The sequence below is a fragment of the Bos mutus genome, chromosome 8 (assembly GCF_027580195.1).
Source record: "Bos mutus isolate GX-2022 chromosome 8, NWIPB_WYAK_1.1, whole genome shotgun sequence".
Classification (NCBI taxonomy): Eukaryota; Metazoa; Chordata; class Mammalia; order Artiodactyla; family Bovidae; genus Bos; species Bos mutus.
In genome coordinates this window covers 75,670,347-75,687,117 of record NC_091624.1, presented here as the reverse complement: position 1 = coordinate 75,687,117, position 16,771 = coordinate 75,670,347, and the positions used below count along the sequence as shown (strand labels likewise).

At 35.3% G+C, this 16,771-nt stretch overlaps 1 protein-coding gene and 1 long non-coding RNA gene across 13 annotated transcripts in view; one reads left to right on the top strand and one right to left on the bottom strand.

Annotated features, from left to right (window-relative positions):
* Window positions 1-7,872, top strand: part of PTPRD (protein tyrosine phosphatase receptor type D) — a 572,219-nt gene extending 564,347 nt beyond the window's left edge. For all 12 annotated transcript variants that reach the window (XM_070375882.1, XM_070375878.1, XM_070375881.1 and 9 more), the window contains 3 exons: window positions 2,704-2,858; window positions 5,589-5,724; window positions 7,629-7,872. In XM_070375882.1, coding sequence (XP_070231983.1) covers window positions 2,704-2,858; window positions 5,589-5,724; window positions 7,629-7,697 — 360 coding nt within the window. In that variant the 3' untranslated portion in view covers window positions 7,698-7,872. The remainder of the gene's footprint in view (window positions 1-2,703; window positions 2,859-5,588; window positions 5,725-7,628) is intronic.
* LOC138988912 (uncharacterized) overlaps window positions 1-16,771 on the bottom strand; it is a 289,550-nt gene that overhangs the window by 128,672 nt on the left and 144,107 nt on the right. The window lies entirely within an intron of this gene.

The window sequence follows — 16,771 nt, the reverse complement described above, 5'->3', positions numbered from 1 at the left end:
CTGGCATGGTTTATTCCTCCGTGTGCTAATGTGTCTGTCCATGAGAGCTGTGCACCCATGACCCTTCTTGGCTAATTTTCATCCTGCATTTCTGATCTAGATTGCTGAGTCCAAAGTTCAGCCCTGATGTAAGATGTTCTATGCATAAACTTTAAAATCCTTGTCATTGGCCACTTTTAAACCATGATTACAAACACATCTTAGGAAAGATTGGGTCAGTGCAAAGCCCTGCTTTGTTTTTGGAACTGTCACAGTGGGTGGGTTGTTTAAAACTGTAGGGTAGAACTATTTACTTGATCCATTGTTTTTTCTGGAAAGCAGCTTTCTCAACCAAGACTCATGTTTAGAGATTGTCCACTAATCCCCAAAGCCTGGCCCTGGCTGTTGACCTAAAGTGAAGGAGAAATTGGTTAGCAGGCTGCTTGGCTCAGGTGACAGACCTGTTAATCCTAGAAAGTCTAAAGTCTTAACTATTCTGAAGGTGACTATACTCAAGACAGTAGTTAAGCCCCTAGGTCTCATTTTGAGTTGCCCAAGCAAGCGTGCCTTGATGACCCTGTGTTTAAAAAAAAAAAAAGAACACCCTTTCAGAATTTGAAGCTAGATATCTGAGTGAAAATTTTGAGTGCATTCCAAGCAAACACACCAACCATTTCTGATGACAAAGTATAGCAGCAGCCAGGCACCACAAACAGCAGAGACAACTTCTTTATTACTCGATTGCCCAGATTAAATCTGACCATGATAAGTAAAAGAAACCTTGGAGGAACTTGTTCACATGTTTTGTTTTGAAGGCTCCCTGTGACTGTATAATTTTTTTAGCTGCTGTGGCATGTGCTATTTGTGCTTCTAATGTGTTTCTAATCTCAACTTTCCAGTTTAAAAAGCAAGTTGGCACTTGAGAATACAGTGTTGTTAAACAGTAGCCTTTAAATGCAGTCAGGTGGTCTCTCTTCCAAATCATAAAGGTTTGTACACATGACTTCTTGCTGTTAAAAGCAACTGTGGTCAGAAATGAAATCACCAAGACAGTCAGAGAAGACAAATCTGTATTACCTAGCCACTGGCTTCCCTTCCTGTGCTTTTCAAACCCTTTTCAGAAACCAAGGGAAGTAAATCATGGTTCCGTAGTAACAATCCATAAGTTAGTTATGAGGCCAAGCACTTATTTTTATATTCCTCAGTATCCTCACAAAGTTGATGTGATCTACCTGTTTTATCTCAATTCCCAAATGATGCCAGTCAGGAATATGCCCTGTTCCTATGGAAACCACCAGACTTGGTGATGTGTCCAGCTCAAGTTGGGCCATGCTGTCTTCTCCATACAACTCAATGAGAAAGATTGGGTCTCTGTTTACTTACTCAGAGGGCTTCTCAGATGGCGCTAGTGGTAAAGAACCCACCTGCCAATGCAGGAAACATAAGAGAAATAGGTTCAGTCCCTTGGTCAGGAAGATCCCCTGGAGGAGGGAATGGCAACCCACTCCTGCATTCTTGCCTGGGAAATTTCATGGACAGAGGAGCCTGGCGGGGTATGGTCCATGAGGTTGCAAAAAGTCAGACACAACTAAAAATGACTTAGCATACATGCTACTTACTCAGAATCTTGGGAACATGAATATCTGTATCAAAAAGGACTTTATTGAGGAGAGAGTTTAATTAAAGAAGTGGAAAGAAGAACCACATTGAAGCCTTAACTAGGAACAGGGCCTCCTCAAATGGGATCCACCCATCTCAAGTTGGAATTTGGATTATCTCTGTCTGTAATTCAGGGAAGAAAGTTGATGGTGATAGTTGTTATTCCTGCTTCAATAAACAGAGAGTCCCTTCTGCTTTTGTTGTCCTTCCAAACACTATAAAATTCCAGAATGAATCCAAAGTCTCTGAGTGTTTTCTTTTGAAGCCATTTATACTTCAGAGTAGTTCTGCCTAATCACTTGAAAGAAAGATTGCTTCTGCATCTGGCTTTTGGTTTGTCTGTGTTAAAGCCACGCATGGACACCTCAGCTTCTGTGGTCAGCCAGAAAGAGTCCTTTTTCAGAACACAGCATTTATTCATTAATAATCTCTCCTATCTCCTTGAGGGACGCCTCACTTCCTGCTCAACGGCACAGTCACCTGGTACACGCTGTGTATACTGCCTTGGCTAGAAATAGTATACCTCTGAGACGTGGGGCATCCAGGTTAACAGCCGCTACCCAATTTGTGTCAGATCCTTTCAGTGTCACTATTTGTCATCTGACAATGCTGCAAATAAGCAAGCACAGCAGATGTGACGGTGTCAGGACAATAGCAAAATCTCTGGTCTGGACGACATGCCTGGATGTTCCTGTCAGCATTAAGAGGTTATTGGATTCTGAAAATTTTGAAATGGAATGTCTGTGTTCCACTTTGGTTTTGAAGACAATCTCTGGGGCTCAGAAGCATTTCCTAATATGAGAATGAGGTGGCTCTTTTTGAGAATTCTGGTTTTTAACTGGGCATTGTGAGAGTAAATCAATTTGCAATTTAAATAGATGTGAAATGTAGACAGTGTTAATAGCAGGTAAGATATGAATGTGACTGATTTTCTAGTTAAACATGTTTCTAACTTTTTCTTTCTTTTTTTGGAAAAAATCATGCCTGCTGTTATGGTCTGCACACTGGCTGAATCTTCCTGGCGTCCTCCTCTGTGGTTGGGTGTGTGGCTTTTTCTTTCTGAAGGACGGGCAGTCCCGAACCGTGAGGCAGTTCCAGTTCACTGACTGGCCAGAGCAGGGAGTGCCAAAGTCTGGAGAAGGATTTATTGACTTCATTGGCCAAGTCCATAAAACAAAAGAGCAGTTTGGCCAAGATGGACCCATTTCAGTCCATTGCAGGTGAGTTAAGAATCAAGAATGATGAGTTTCCATTTGTGCTTAATGCAGTGATAACTTTGAAAATATGCACTGTTGTCTGTTCATTATTGGTACCGGTTTTCTGAGAGTCTGCATAATCCAGATTTTATTGTTCTCAGAAATGTATTGTAGACCCTAAAGCAAGGACTCATTTCTCTTTCTTTCCACAAAGTGAAAATAATCAAGGAAGATTTCTATCTTCAAATTTTACCTCCTGTAGCAAAGAACCAAATTATGTTTATACTTGTCTGTCTTACCGTATCAGGAATTATTGGTATATCCCTGAGTGATAATTTGTTCAGTTTATCATTCCTTAGCTTTTTTGCTTTCATAGCATTACCCTGATAACTATCTTTCTGTATCTTTCTCCTGTGTTTGTCTTCTTGAGAAAACCATAAATAGTTATTAAGCCTTAATGACAATGCTAATTTCTTGTCAGTCAATAAGTGATTAGAATGGTACCTCAGTTAACATTGCAATGTGCTTGAAAACTGTTGCTATATCAGAAAATGAAGCACCTTAAAGTTAATTATTTTCAATAGTTTCCACAGCATTTTATAATTCAAATCATTGAAGTTAATAGAAATAGCGAGTAAATGGTTCAGAAAGGACACTTACAATTAATGTAGTGCTTTTGGACGTTACTATGCAAAAACCTTCTAGCAAAGGAATTAACTCATTTTTTTTTTTAAAGTCTTAGTTTGTAATTCTTTAGAGTCAAACTCTTGAAAGACTTTATTAAAAAATTTCTTTGCTTTCCCCCTGCCCCAAATCCCAAACTACATTTCTTAGTGATGAGGGTGATAGTGTGTCAAAATGGGGGAACACATGGGCTTCAGAATACCTGAGCTTTAGCCCCGCTTCTGTCATCATGTAATAGCTCTGTGACAAAAGGGAAACTTCTGTACACCTCAGTTTTCTAACTGATCTCTGTGACCCTTTCTGGCACACTGTTTCCCAGACATGGCATATTACGTGAGAAGCAGACCTCATTTATACGTATTTGCTATGCGTTGAGTTTACCCAGACTCCTGTGCTCTAGACAACCAAACAGCATGTAGGAAATGATGCATGGACTCAATATTCAGACAAAGTGGATGGTATACACTGAACTTGAATTACCTGGATCCTCCCCTTAAGTTTGCACATAATTTACCAAAATCCTAATTCAAATTTTCTAATATAAACTATAAAGAAAAGACTATATTTAACACATTTTTCTTTACCTTCACGCATTCCCATAAGTATAAATAAGTGTGCATATGCATGTTACTTTTCACTGCTTTTGTCACAAAATTATTTGGATAAAGAGTATATACAAAGACTCCTTTAGTAAAATACCATGATGAGTTATTCACATATGTTAAAGACCTCTAGATATTTCCTTTTATCTGAGAGTATTTGTAAAATACCACTTATTTTATTTATAGCTTATTAATAACATGACAAAGTCAATAAATTCAGAAGTTATAAGGCTAGTGTCTGTTATTTTCTTGAAAGCACCTAGTGGAAAGTCAGAAGCCCTGTATTTTTGTAACATTTGAGCAATGAAATCAAGGTAAAATAGATTCTGGAGTACTTGAATCATTCAACGAAAAGATCATAAATCACAGTCTCTTGGGATTAAGAGAGACTTTCAAGGTTGAACGCGACCCTGAAGGTCATCTACTCCGTTTTGACAGAGAGCCTTGTCTGCCCCTGGATATCCTTAGCCACTGTGTAAAACCTGCCTGTGGATTTACATTTCTGTTAGGACTCTTTAGAAAAAACACAGTTTATAAAAGGACACATTATTTATATATCAATTACATCCCCAAGTAAATGAATCCATCCAGTTTCTACAGCCTGTACCCAAGCATTACACATGCTGTTTAATTACGATCCAAAAATGCAGGGATTTTTCAGATTATTCACTCTTCTCCTCATTACCTAAACCTGCAGATGCTTTCCTACTTCTTAAGAGCACAAAAGCTAAGAATTCATTTTCTTCTCTTGCTACAATTATCTTAAAACAATAAATAAAACAGAAACCCAAAACCTTGCTAACATGGTGGAAAGAATCCTGATATTTAGCTACTGAACATCTAAAATTAGTAGATAGGTGTATGTATATAGCTCAGTGGCTCCTAACAAACATTTTTTTTTTTTATAAGTTTAGAGACCCATTTGATAATATGCTAAAGTTATAAGTTTCAGAAACAGAATATATATATATACATTTACATAATCCATACATAAAAAATATTCATAGACCGTTATGAAGACTAAATGAAGTCTTGTGAAGATCCTGTGTCAGAAAATCCTGCTATAGAATCTCTTTTTGTTTCACCTTATCTGAATTATTTCATAGCTTAAAAATATTAAGCAGGCAAGGCCCAAATTTCAGGATCTGATGAAGAGTGTAAATATATATCTTATTCACTCTTCCTTTAATCAGTTTACTTTATATTTTTATGTTTCCTGGGTCTTTCCACAATGATATATACTCCCTGTTTGAAAAAATCAGTTACTCTATATTCATTGTCACTGTTATCATGGCACACTGTCCTAAGAGTTAATCATTTTGTGAACCCAACAGCACATTTTCTGAAACACTGCTGTAGAAGAACCTGATGTAATATGGAAGCTGGTGGACATATGTTCACCTCCAGGAAAATGTAGCCATGACTGTGCGTGTCTCATCTAGTAATATTGCCTTTGTTACTATGACAGTGCGGGCGTTGGAAGAACTGGAGTCTTCATAACACTAAGCATTGTTTTGGAAAGAATGAGATATGAAGGAGTAGTAGATATCTTCCAGACTGTCAAAATGTTAAGAACACAACGACCAGCCATGGTGCAGACAGAGGTGAGAAAAATCTCCAGGAATATGTCACATCTCAAGAGCCAAATAATAGACTTTATTTGCCAAGATCTCCTAGAGTCCAGAGACTTTCAACACCAGAGACAAAATACAGGGAAATACTGTGGGAAAAACATCCAGTTGTTTAATATTTTTGAACCTTATTCCCCCTCTTTGTAAATGGGAGTGGCAGTGTCAACATCTTAGAGCTGGTTTGGAAGTTATCTAAGATAATATATCAGGTTGAAACATGTCAAATTGTCAGTATTTGGTCATTCGGGCCTATAAAAATGGCAATTTCATATAATTAATTATATACGTATTAAGGTGATATACATTGCACATAATTAATATATGTAAAAAGCACAAGGGTAGATAATATACCTGGTAGCTAACAGACCCTTGGCCCATTTTACTTCTCCATTCCTCTTCTGTTTGCCTAGGTGGTATCAACTGCTCCATATTTCATTTCTTAATAATGGTATTTTTAAATATTTGCATCCTGGATATGCCCTAATGAAATTAGCCTGCCACTTTCTACTCCAATAATTGATATGAAAATTCTCATATTTCTCAGAATAATAGGAGTTCATGATTTAGTCAATCTGGCCTATTGACTTCGTTTTAAGGATAATTTAAGGATAGATAGTGTTTCTGTTTCTCAAAAGGCCACCAAATCATACAATTTATATGTATTCCTAAATTCATCACCCACAGTATATTCCAGACTTTGATTTGAAAATAGTGCAAGCATTTGGCTTGCAATACCCAAAACATTATGTCAGCCTGACAAACTTAATAGGTATTGGGGGTGACAGAGGGAAATTGGACTTTTAAAAAGCCTTAACACTTAGCCAAGCAACTTACTGTGACAAGATAGGAAAGCAAACTCCATTTATTTTGCATTACCATTTTTATTGTAGAAAAATGCACATTTAAGCAAAATAGAAACTATCTGCTTTCAGCCCCATTGGCTACTGAAAATAAGTTTCTTTTATGGGAAAATCCTACTTTTTCTCATCCCTTCTCATCTGTAAATTAAAATTTTTCCATCTTATAATGCCCCCACTTACTCCAATTTGACAGTGTTCTTCCCTGTCTATAAAAGGGCATGTTTCATGCTGTTTGAGTTTCGTGTAGGTCTTTGCAGAACAGACAAGTAGCAATCACACTGAATTAGGCCAAATGGCACAGGTATTTTTTGACATGGGCAGCCAGTCTTACGGTGCCATTTTCAAGGGATGAAAAGCTTGACAGTTTAACACCCTGTGTATTCAGCTTTATATGCCTGATGTTCATCCCAAAGATACCTTCTGGCTGCCTCCCTCACTTACATAAGCACATCAGAAACAACAGTGAGTAATTCTGATTGCAGGCGATAAGGACTACTGTCTGATAAGATTTTTTTTTTTTTTTAATTTAGATGGTTTTTTTTTTTGGCAATAGCCCAGAAAATAAATAAACCCATATTTTCCTCTGGACAATGTGTATCTGCATCAGCCTCTTTTAAATATGCAAACTGAGAATTACTTATCACAAATAATTAGATAATTATAAACAATAGCTGTGACATATAAAGGAGTTCACATGTTCAGTTGGTGGTATTGTCTGGTACTACTTGGAGAACAGTTCACATATGTCTGGAAGATAATCTTCACACAAGCTGTCCCTACTTTGGGATTAGGAGACTTATTTTAGTCAAATTGATTGGTAGAGTTAATAAATACCTTTGTGGCTAATGGTGCTTTGCTTAAAAGAAAGCAGTCGGTCATTGGATTGAATTGTTTGATGAAAGTAGTGGTCTTGCCCTCCACCAGCTGTAGCTGTCTTCCAGCATCGGTCTCCGTTTTCCTGTCATGATGGACTCACGGCCCCTTTCCTTCCCCCCGCCCGTGCTTTGTCTCTTGCAGGATCAGTATCAGTTCTGCTATCGAGCCTCACTAGAGTACCTGGGCAGCTTCGATCACTATGCAACGTAGAAACCCCTGACCCACTTTGGATCTTTACCGCAGGCCCTTCAATATCCATGGAGTCTCTTCTGAGCCATACAGGGCACTTGAGAAGTCCTTCTTAACTTCTAGCTAACAACCACTTAGTGGGACTATCACACACAAAACAAATTAAAAAAAAAAAAAAAAAAACAAAAACAACAAACTCTTCCGGGTGGACCAAGAATTCACTGTTTAATAATCTAACCTGAAAAATAATAAAGAGAATCCTGACTGAGGAGGCATCTGAAGGATTTTATTTACAGATACCTCAAGGATTCAAAATAAAGGGAAGAAGAAATCACAGCAAAGAACCACCATCTTGTTCAGGATTGTGTGACGGGTGTGAGGAGAAATGGCCTGAGTGCAGAAGCTCAGGGCAAGATCTTTGCTGGCTTCTCATGACAAAATGGACTTGTTTCGACATCGCCCCTTCCCACCATACTACTCATAATAACATTGTAGGGGGTAAGGGGGTGGGGAATGTTTAAAAAGAAAGTCTTTGATTTAGTTTTTTAGTATTGTAAAGATACTGCTGACCTGTGCTTCATTTTTAACTGTGTAAACTTTTTTTTAACAAAATGTATCATTCGATAAAGTGAAATTTTAAAAAAGTTACATAACTGTTCATTTTTTATTTCCAAATTGTAGGTTTTTTTAAGCTGTAGAACTGTTATCTGTAATATCTTGCTGTAGAAATACCGAATAATTTGAAAATTTGCACATTTTTGTGCAATATTCTTAATCTACAGTATTGGTCTCGTCTGATATTATTTTTACACTTCTGTTTGGTTTTCGTTGCTGAGAAAGTACCCATTCTCTTAAAATAATCAAAGAGAACTTTGTTTTGTTTTGTTTTGTTTGGAATCAACAGGGAGGCGCAAAGTATAAAGTTGCTGCTAACATATATACATATATATCCATATTTTATAGGGGTGTCTATGTATATATACAGTGTGTCCACACAAAAAGATAGATATAGCTATTATTCAGTTCTTCCATGATTTAGTTTTTAATTTTTTAAGGTAGAAAAGCTATTGTAACATCTTTTTCAATTTGTTATTAATTTTATGACATACTGATATTTCTTAATATCACACAATTTTAATTTTTAAGGGAAATGAGGAATGCACATCAGTGATTGTCAAACCTCACCCCCTTAATTTCCTACCCAATTTCCCCCAACCCCTCACTCACCCACCTAATCATAATGACAGATACTATTTTGTTAGCCAGGCTTCCAACAAAGTTCAATATTTCTAACACTCTAGTGCAATAAAACATTATTAGATATCTAAGAGGTGTGCATGTGGGAAAGGTCAGTGCATATCCCTTTAGGAGGGGAGAATGTTGTAATATATCAGCTATCAAGATGTTTAAAAAACAGTGTATTCAATCGTATATTGTCTATAGTATGTGCTATGAAATTTGCATTTATGATATGTAACAGGGGCAAAGCCAAACTCATGTTACTCTGTTCAGTCAGAAACTTTTTTTGTGTGTGTGGCATACAGCATTCCTGGGAAGTGCTGTACTTTGTTTTCTTTTGGTTTTAGTTTTGCATTTAGAGTGCCTTATAATTGATGCCTATTTTAATAGCATTTCTTTTTAGCTTTTGGTTCATATTTTCATTCCTTGTTCATATGTGTTTCTCTTCCAATTAAAGTATTATCTGTTTACCACATGTACAAAAACTCTTTGAATAATATGCATTCCTAGTTTTAACCAAGTCGGGGATGTTAGTGATTGTACCAGCCCAAAGCACTTGGATAAGCAGGGCCCTTCTTCCTTTCATAACCATCAACATCAGGAAAAGCTACTTGTTTTATTTGTAATCCCTTCCAAATCTGCTCTGAAACATTCAGTAACTGCACCAAATTTATTAACAAACACCATTGTCAACTTTGAACATATTTACTATTCCATTCAGATTTTTCTAAAAGAAGAATTAAAAACATATATATATATATATTTTACACATATCCCCAAAATTTTTTTTATTACAGTTTCTATAGGAAGCCATGAATGATGGCATGAGTTTGCCATATCTTACATGATTTTAAAGAACACTCAAAATATTCAAGGAACTCTTAGAGTTTTAGTATAATTTCAATTTAATATTAGCTTCATTAATGTTCTGCATGGAAGGATTTTTGTTTTCTACATTTCCCATCACTGGCAGAATGAAATCCAAGAGACCAAACACTTGCAAGCATCATATTTGAGCACTTTTGTAAAAAAAGGAAAAAAAAAGCTGAGAAAAAAAAAAAAAAAAAAAAAAAAATTTAAAAAATATATAATACTAAAAAAAAAAAAAAAAAAAGTATCTAGAAGGCTACCTCAGAATGAGACTCTCTAACCTACATCAGAACCAGAGAAGAATGTGCACTATGTGGGTCTGTTGTTTTCTTTTAGTTTGTATCTTTTGGAGAATGATCCAAGTGCCAGATTACTCAGTGCTATAATTTTCATTCAGTGAAACTAAGGGGGTCAGAGAGACATTGCATCATGCAGATGTGCCGTGTTGGACATGTAGAATCCGATGGCGTATTGCATACCAGACCATTGGCCGATGAGCAGTTTCTCTCCCTGAAACTGAAACTGCTCATGTGGCAAAGGGAAAGGGGAGAATAATCACAGGAAGAAAATGTATGGGATGCATACCACAGACGAGCGAGGAGGAGACTATTCCAGATATCTTGCTGTTCAGGAGCTGTTCCGAGAACTAACTCCCTTACTGTCATTGATGTGCATTCCACTGTGCTTTTCTGTACAACCATTCTACTTTATTTTCCCAGGTAAACATCTTTATCTACCATTACCATAAACTCAAGTTTTCAGTTATTTTCATCATCATAACCAGTACGGTGCTATTATTTACCTATGTATGTGTAGTTATGTATAATTTTGTAATTAGTTACAATGGTAAAAAAATCAAAATATATAAAAAGTGATTTGTACAGAACTTTATTTTAGCTCTTTTTTAAAAATGATTTGCATGGTTAGACAACGGCAAGGACAGCCAGGGGAGGGAAGGGCCTCTAGGGAACTCTGCACTTTCTATACCTTTGTACTATGCACTGCCCTATTGATTCTACACCCAATAATGTTAGTACTTGAACCCATCTGTAAGAAACTGCTTCAGAAATTCATTTGTGTGTATGTAAATAACCCAACATAGAAACAGGAAAGGAAAAATTCTGTGCTAATATACAGGTTTTTTTCTTTCATGTTTTTTTTTTTTTTTTTTGGTTTTGCTTTGTTTTAGGCCCTTCTTTTTATTTTTAATAATCTTTTCTTTTTCCTGTTTTGGGTTTTAGTTTCCTTTGGGTTTATGGGTGCCCTGATACTCCAGCAGAGATCAGAAGGCTGCAGATCCATCCTATCCATCCGTTATGTGGCTTTGCCATCCAAGCTTGGAGTGTCTTTACAAAGATAATAACAGTTGTGTTCTTTGCTCTCGTTTTGGATGCATAGACTGAAAAATTTAAAAAAATAACTTGTAAAATGGCTTGTTAAAAAAATACAATTACCTCTAATTAGTAGTACGCGTAAATGTTTTACAGAATGAAAGGCGTGCTTTTTATTTTCTTACTTCGTTACATTGGTGGCGAAAGAAGTCTGTATGAAAATCAGTTCTTTGCTGACACAAGTTCCATTTGTTACAAATGAATTCTAATAAAAACGTCAGTGTTATGCAGCCCTGGCTTTTGCTTCTGTCCACTCAAGCACTTTGGTTTTGAAATGACTATATATGTTCCCTCTTCTCCTTTGGTTATCTAGTTAGCTCCTTGATACTAATAGTAATTCTTCTTACCAAGAGGCTGCTATCTACAGGTGCCTGCAGTGAGGTGAACACCTTTCACTGGTTAAACAAACTGATGCTTAAAGAAACAGTTTGCTCAAGTTTACAAGCAAAGAAAGAGACCTTGGTATCTCTCAAATTGATTATGGGCAATCTTTAATTCTAATGAAGATGACTACTATATACATATGCATGCATTATATATATGCATGTATATACATATTATCTTGAAACAACTGGCATCTCTCAGGCACATAAAAAAAAATGTTTGGGAACATGGCTCAGAAAATACTTGGCTTGGATTGTTTATGCAGTTATGGGTCAGACCTGTTGTAGGCATCGGGAAGGCAATGCCTCCCAACAAATGAGATACTACATGAGACTGCAGTCTAGGGAGAGAGGCTGGCATTAAATGATAAATTTACACTCTAACAAGTGTTATAAGAGAAAGTAGAGATTCATGAAGTTAGGACTTTCTATTGTGAGGGAAAAAAACCCTGACTTGGCTTAATAGAAAAGGAAAGTATTTTTTGGCTTATGTATTTAAAGATTCGTAATGGACTTAACATTGCAAAAGTAGGGACATATAATCTTCATAAACAATTGGCTCAGGTGCTATCTTTAGCAGTTGGCATCTCTCTCCTTCTCCCAATCTGGTTTCTACTTTCAAGTGTCAGTTCTAAGCAATCTATGTGGTCCCTGGAATCTGGGATTTTAACATGAAAAGTCAGGCAAGTGGAAGAGTTTACTTCCCAACAGTACAAATGGAAACCCTTGAACAGAATGGATGCCTGTTGGCCTTCACTGATGTGACCTGTGGAAAGTGAACATCTCAGGATCACAACTTAGGATAGGAAGAGATAATGTGCTCATTGAGTTTCCAAGTCAAGAAGGATGTAAGGTCTATCATGAATAGACCTAGAGACTGTCATACAGAGTAGAGTAAGTCAGAAATAGCAAAACAAATATAAGATTGTTTATATGTAGAATCTTCCATATATGTGGAATCAAGAAAAATAGTACAGATGAACTGATCTGAAAAGCGGAAATAGAGACAGATGTAAAGAACAAACTTACAGATAACACGTGGGAACAGGGAAAGGGGTGGGATGAATTGAGAGACTGGAATTGACATATATATGCTACTTTGTTAAAATAGATAACTAACGAGAACCTACCATATAGCATAGGGAACCCTACTCAATTCTCTGTGGTGACCTAAATGGGAAGAAAATCTAAAAAAGAGGGGAATATATATGTATACATATAACTGATTCACTTCGCTGTGCAGCAGAAACACAACACTGTAAAGCAACAATTAAAAAAAAAAAAAAGGTAGCTGTCACCTTGGCAAATAGCAATCAATGTGGTGGGACCAACACATAACTGCAAATAAACCTAATGAATTAAAGTAAGGCAAAGTACAGGTATTCTGGGTAATGTTACAATTACTTGTTGCCATGGAAATGATGAGGGAATGAAACAATACCATTATCCAAAAAGTATTTTGTAAATGTTGATACTAAATAGACAATTAGACTCTTTTTTTCCTCTTTCTTCCTTGTTCTCACCTAAACTGCTTCTTGATTTTATAGATTTAATCACTCTATTGATTGACTGTATAAGCATACAATCCCTAACCAGAAAAACAGACAAAAATCTTCAAGATGAATCATACTTAATATTCTGATCATTGTGATGCATTAAACAGATGTGTGGGATGCCAGAAACGGTGAAATCGCTAGTCTCACCCATGTATACGTATGCAGCAGTTGGTAGTTAATAGTGGAAGAACCCACTCCAAAACGTTTCCCTGGAGAGCCCCAAGGACACAGAGCCTGGCAGGCCACAGTCCATGGGGTCACGGAGTTGGACACGGCTGAAGTGACTGAGCACACACGCACAACCAGTCGTTAGATCTGTTTTCTTAGTCATATTTACGGTTAGACTTCATAAGTTAAAAGGATTTCAGTAAAGTATAATAATCCATCAAATTATAAATCTAAAACATATTTAACATCATAATTTTTGAAGAGTTTCTGCAAATTCTAAGAAAGTAAATACAGTAAGGAAACACTATGAATCTGAAATTATAGATTTTATCATTATTTGTAGTAGCAAAATAAAAGTGAAAAACCCTAAATGTCCAATAATAGGAAATGATTAAGGAAAAAAGTATATATGTGGAATAATATATATAATACACTGCCATTTAATCATTAAGCTGTTGAATAGTTTGTGGGGAAAAAATATAGCATGAAAAGTCATTAAAAGGAGGTATCAAATTATCTATACACATTAGAATAAATGACTGGAAAGAATGTATCAGTTACTAAATGATAACTATGTGATAAAAATTATATTGCACTTTCTACATTTTCTAAAATTTCTAAAATTTTTATAATTATTTGAATAGCAAAGTAGGGGTGCTTTAAAATATATGAGAAGATGGAGTAATTTTTAAAAATCAATTTAAAGAGGCAAGAATGGAGAGAGGGGGAAAAAAAAGAATTCAGGAAAGAACCTAGGACAGGTGGGACAAGTAGAAAGTAATAATATGATAGATTTAACAAAACAAAAATTACATTAAACGTAGATGTAGTATATCCAGCTTAAAAATGTACATTGTAGTCTAGATATATAGTGCTTATAAAAGTATAAGAATGATAAACGCAAAAGAAGGCCATGAAATATGCCATCCAAACATAGCCAAAAGAGTGCTCTGCTATTATTAATTTCAGCAGTAGCATTACCAAATAATAAGTCAATTCCCAATGGAAAAAGCTTCACTGCACCAGAAAGATGTAACAATTATATGTTTGTATGTACTTAACAGCTTCAAAACGGAGACAATAAAATTAGAACTAAATGGAATTATATGCATAAATCACAATCATAATGGGAGTTTTAAAACACTTCTCTCAGTAGTAGCTAAAATTACTGTTTCAGAGCAGACCAAAAGTGTTTAGTAAGCTAATAAAGAACTATAAATAACCCGGTTAACAAAATGAACTTAAGTGACCTATATAGACCATTAGTCAACAACTTAAGAATATGCAGTATTCAACAACTTAATATATTCCATAAGAACTGAATATCTTTTCAGGAGTACAGTTACCAAAATTGATTAGTGACTGGACCATAAAGCAAGTCTCAACAAATTTTGAGTGTTTTAATTCTATAGAGTATATTATACCACATTACATATTGACCACATTACAGTTCAACTAGGAGGCTATACCAAATATATTTGGAAAATTCTCATGGTAATTAAGAAATACCCTTCTAAATAGCCAAAGGGTCAGAAAATAAATCACAAGGGAAGTAAGGAATTACAACTGAAATTAGAAAACACTGAGTATCAAAACTTGTGGGATAAAGCTAAACTGTGCTTTAGAGAGAAATGCATAGCCTTAAATGCATGTTAGTAAAAAGGAAAGGTTGAAAACCAATGATCTTGATTCTTACAAACTAGAAAATTAAAAAATTAACTGTTCATTCTATCCCAAGAAAGTAGAAGGAAGAAAATTAAAAAATAGTAAAATTTATTTAAAAATAGTGGCAAAACCAATACAATATTGTAAAGTTAAAAAATAAAATTAAATTAAATTTTAAAAAAGTAAAATTTAAATATACAATAGAGAGTATCAATAAATCTTATAGGTAAAAGGTGATTCTCTAAAAGGCAACAAAATTGGTAAACCCTAGAAAAATGATGTAAATGAAAGATGAACAAACAATACTAGGAATTTGAATAAGAGCATAAAACTTTATAACTGACTAACATTAACTACTATAAGTAACAAAGGGTCCATATTCACAATATATAACCAACTGCTATAAATATATGTTAAAAACACAGGCACCTCAACCCCCAATAGAAAACTAGACTTGTGTATGTCAACAATTAGGGGGGAAAAAAGGAATCCATATTGGTCAAAACAAATAAAAAATTAATAAATAATCATGGAAATGCAAGTTAAAGCCACAATGTAATGCCAATTGATACATACCCATCAGAACAGCTAATATTTACAAGACGAACAATATCAAGTGTTGGTGAGAATCCATGAGGTCTGAGTGAAGAGTCCTTACACATATACATTTCTATGGAATTTGTGTGTCATTCCCTGTTAGAAGAACGCACTCTGCTTTTCAGGATGCAATTTTACAGATAGTATAGAACACAGTTAAGCACTGTAAAGTAATGCAGAATATATACATTCTGCATTAGATATGCAGAATAATATATTACATATATATATATATATACTTTATCCAGTAGTTACAGGTTGTAACTACATAATAAATAGAAATGCATGCATATGTTAATAAGAGACTAAGAAGAAAATTCAAGATTCTGTCCATTGCAACAGTAATCATAGAGCCAAAAATTCTAAATAACATAAATGTCAATCCACCACAAGAATGGATAAATAAATTTTGATGTAGTGGCACAATTGACTACAGTGATTAAGTATGATCAATATAACATCAAGGAAAACATGCCACACATAAAAATATACACTATATGATTCTCAAGTGGTTCCCTCTTAGGAAGAAAGAGGTAAGTAGTAATTAGGAGGGCAGAAAGCAAACTTCTTGGGCTGGCAATATTTTATTTCTTGACCTAGATGTGGTTCCATAAGTAGTTGTTTTTGATAAATATATCAAAAACCATACCTTTACTGTCATGTATTTTTCTCTATTTGTTGCATGTCAGTAAAGTTTTATTAATGGCTATTATTTATTCACACATATACATGTATTAAACCAATTAATTTTCAAAATATGAATTCTATAGCAGTGCTTCTCAATGTACAGGATCCAGCCCACTCTTGGACCACAGAAATGTCATGCAATTCCACAGAAAATTTATATGGGTAAGGACCACTCATTCATAACTTGGTGAGGTATTCAATATTGCTAAAATTTAAGGTAGAAATACTTGTTAACATTTAGTGAAACCAAAAATATTTTCTAGTTCTTACCATTTTTTTTTTTTCTACTGGGACTGGAAATAAAAGAGCTGGACAGGATATAGTGACTTTTACTCTGGGTTAGACTTGTCTCGTGGTTCTAAATTGTGCCGCTAGCCTATTCAGCAAGTTGAAAGTATGGAATATTGGCTACCAAGACAGACAAGCATCAGAGTACAGATGAATCAGAGCTGGATTTGTAACAGTTCAGGAAAAATAAACTTCAAGTGCAAAGCCTATTGATTATGACAATGTCATGTTATCAGAAAGAAAAACAAAAC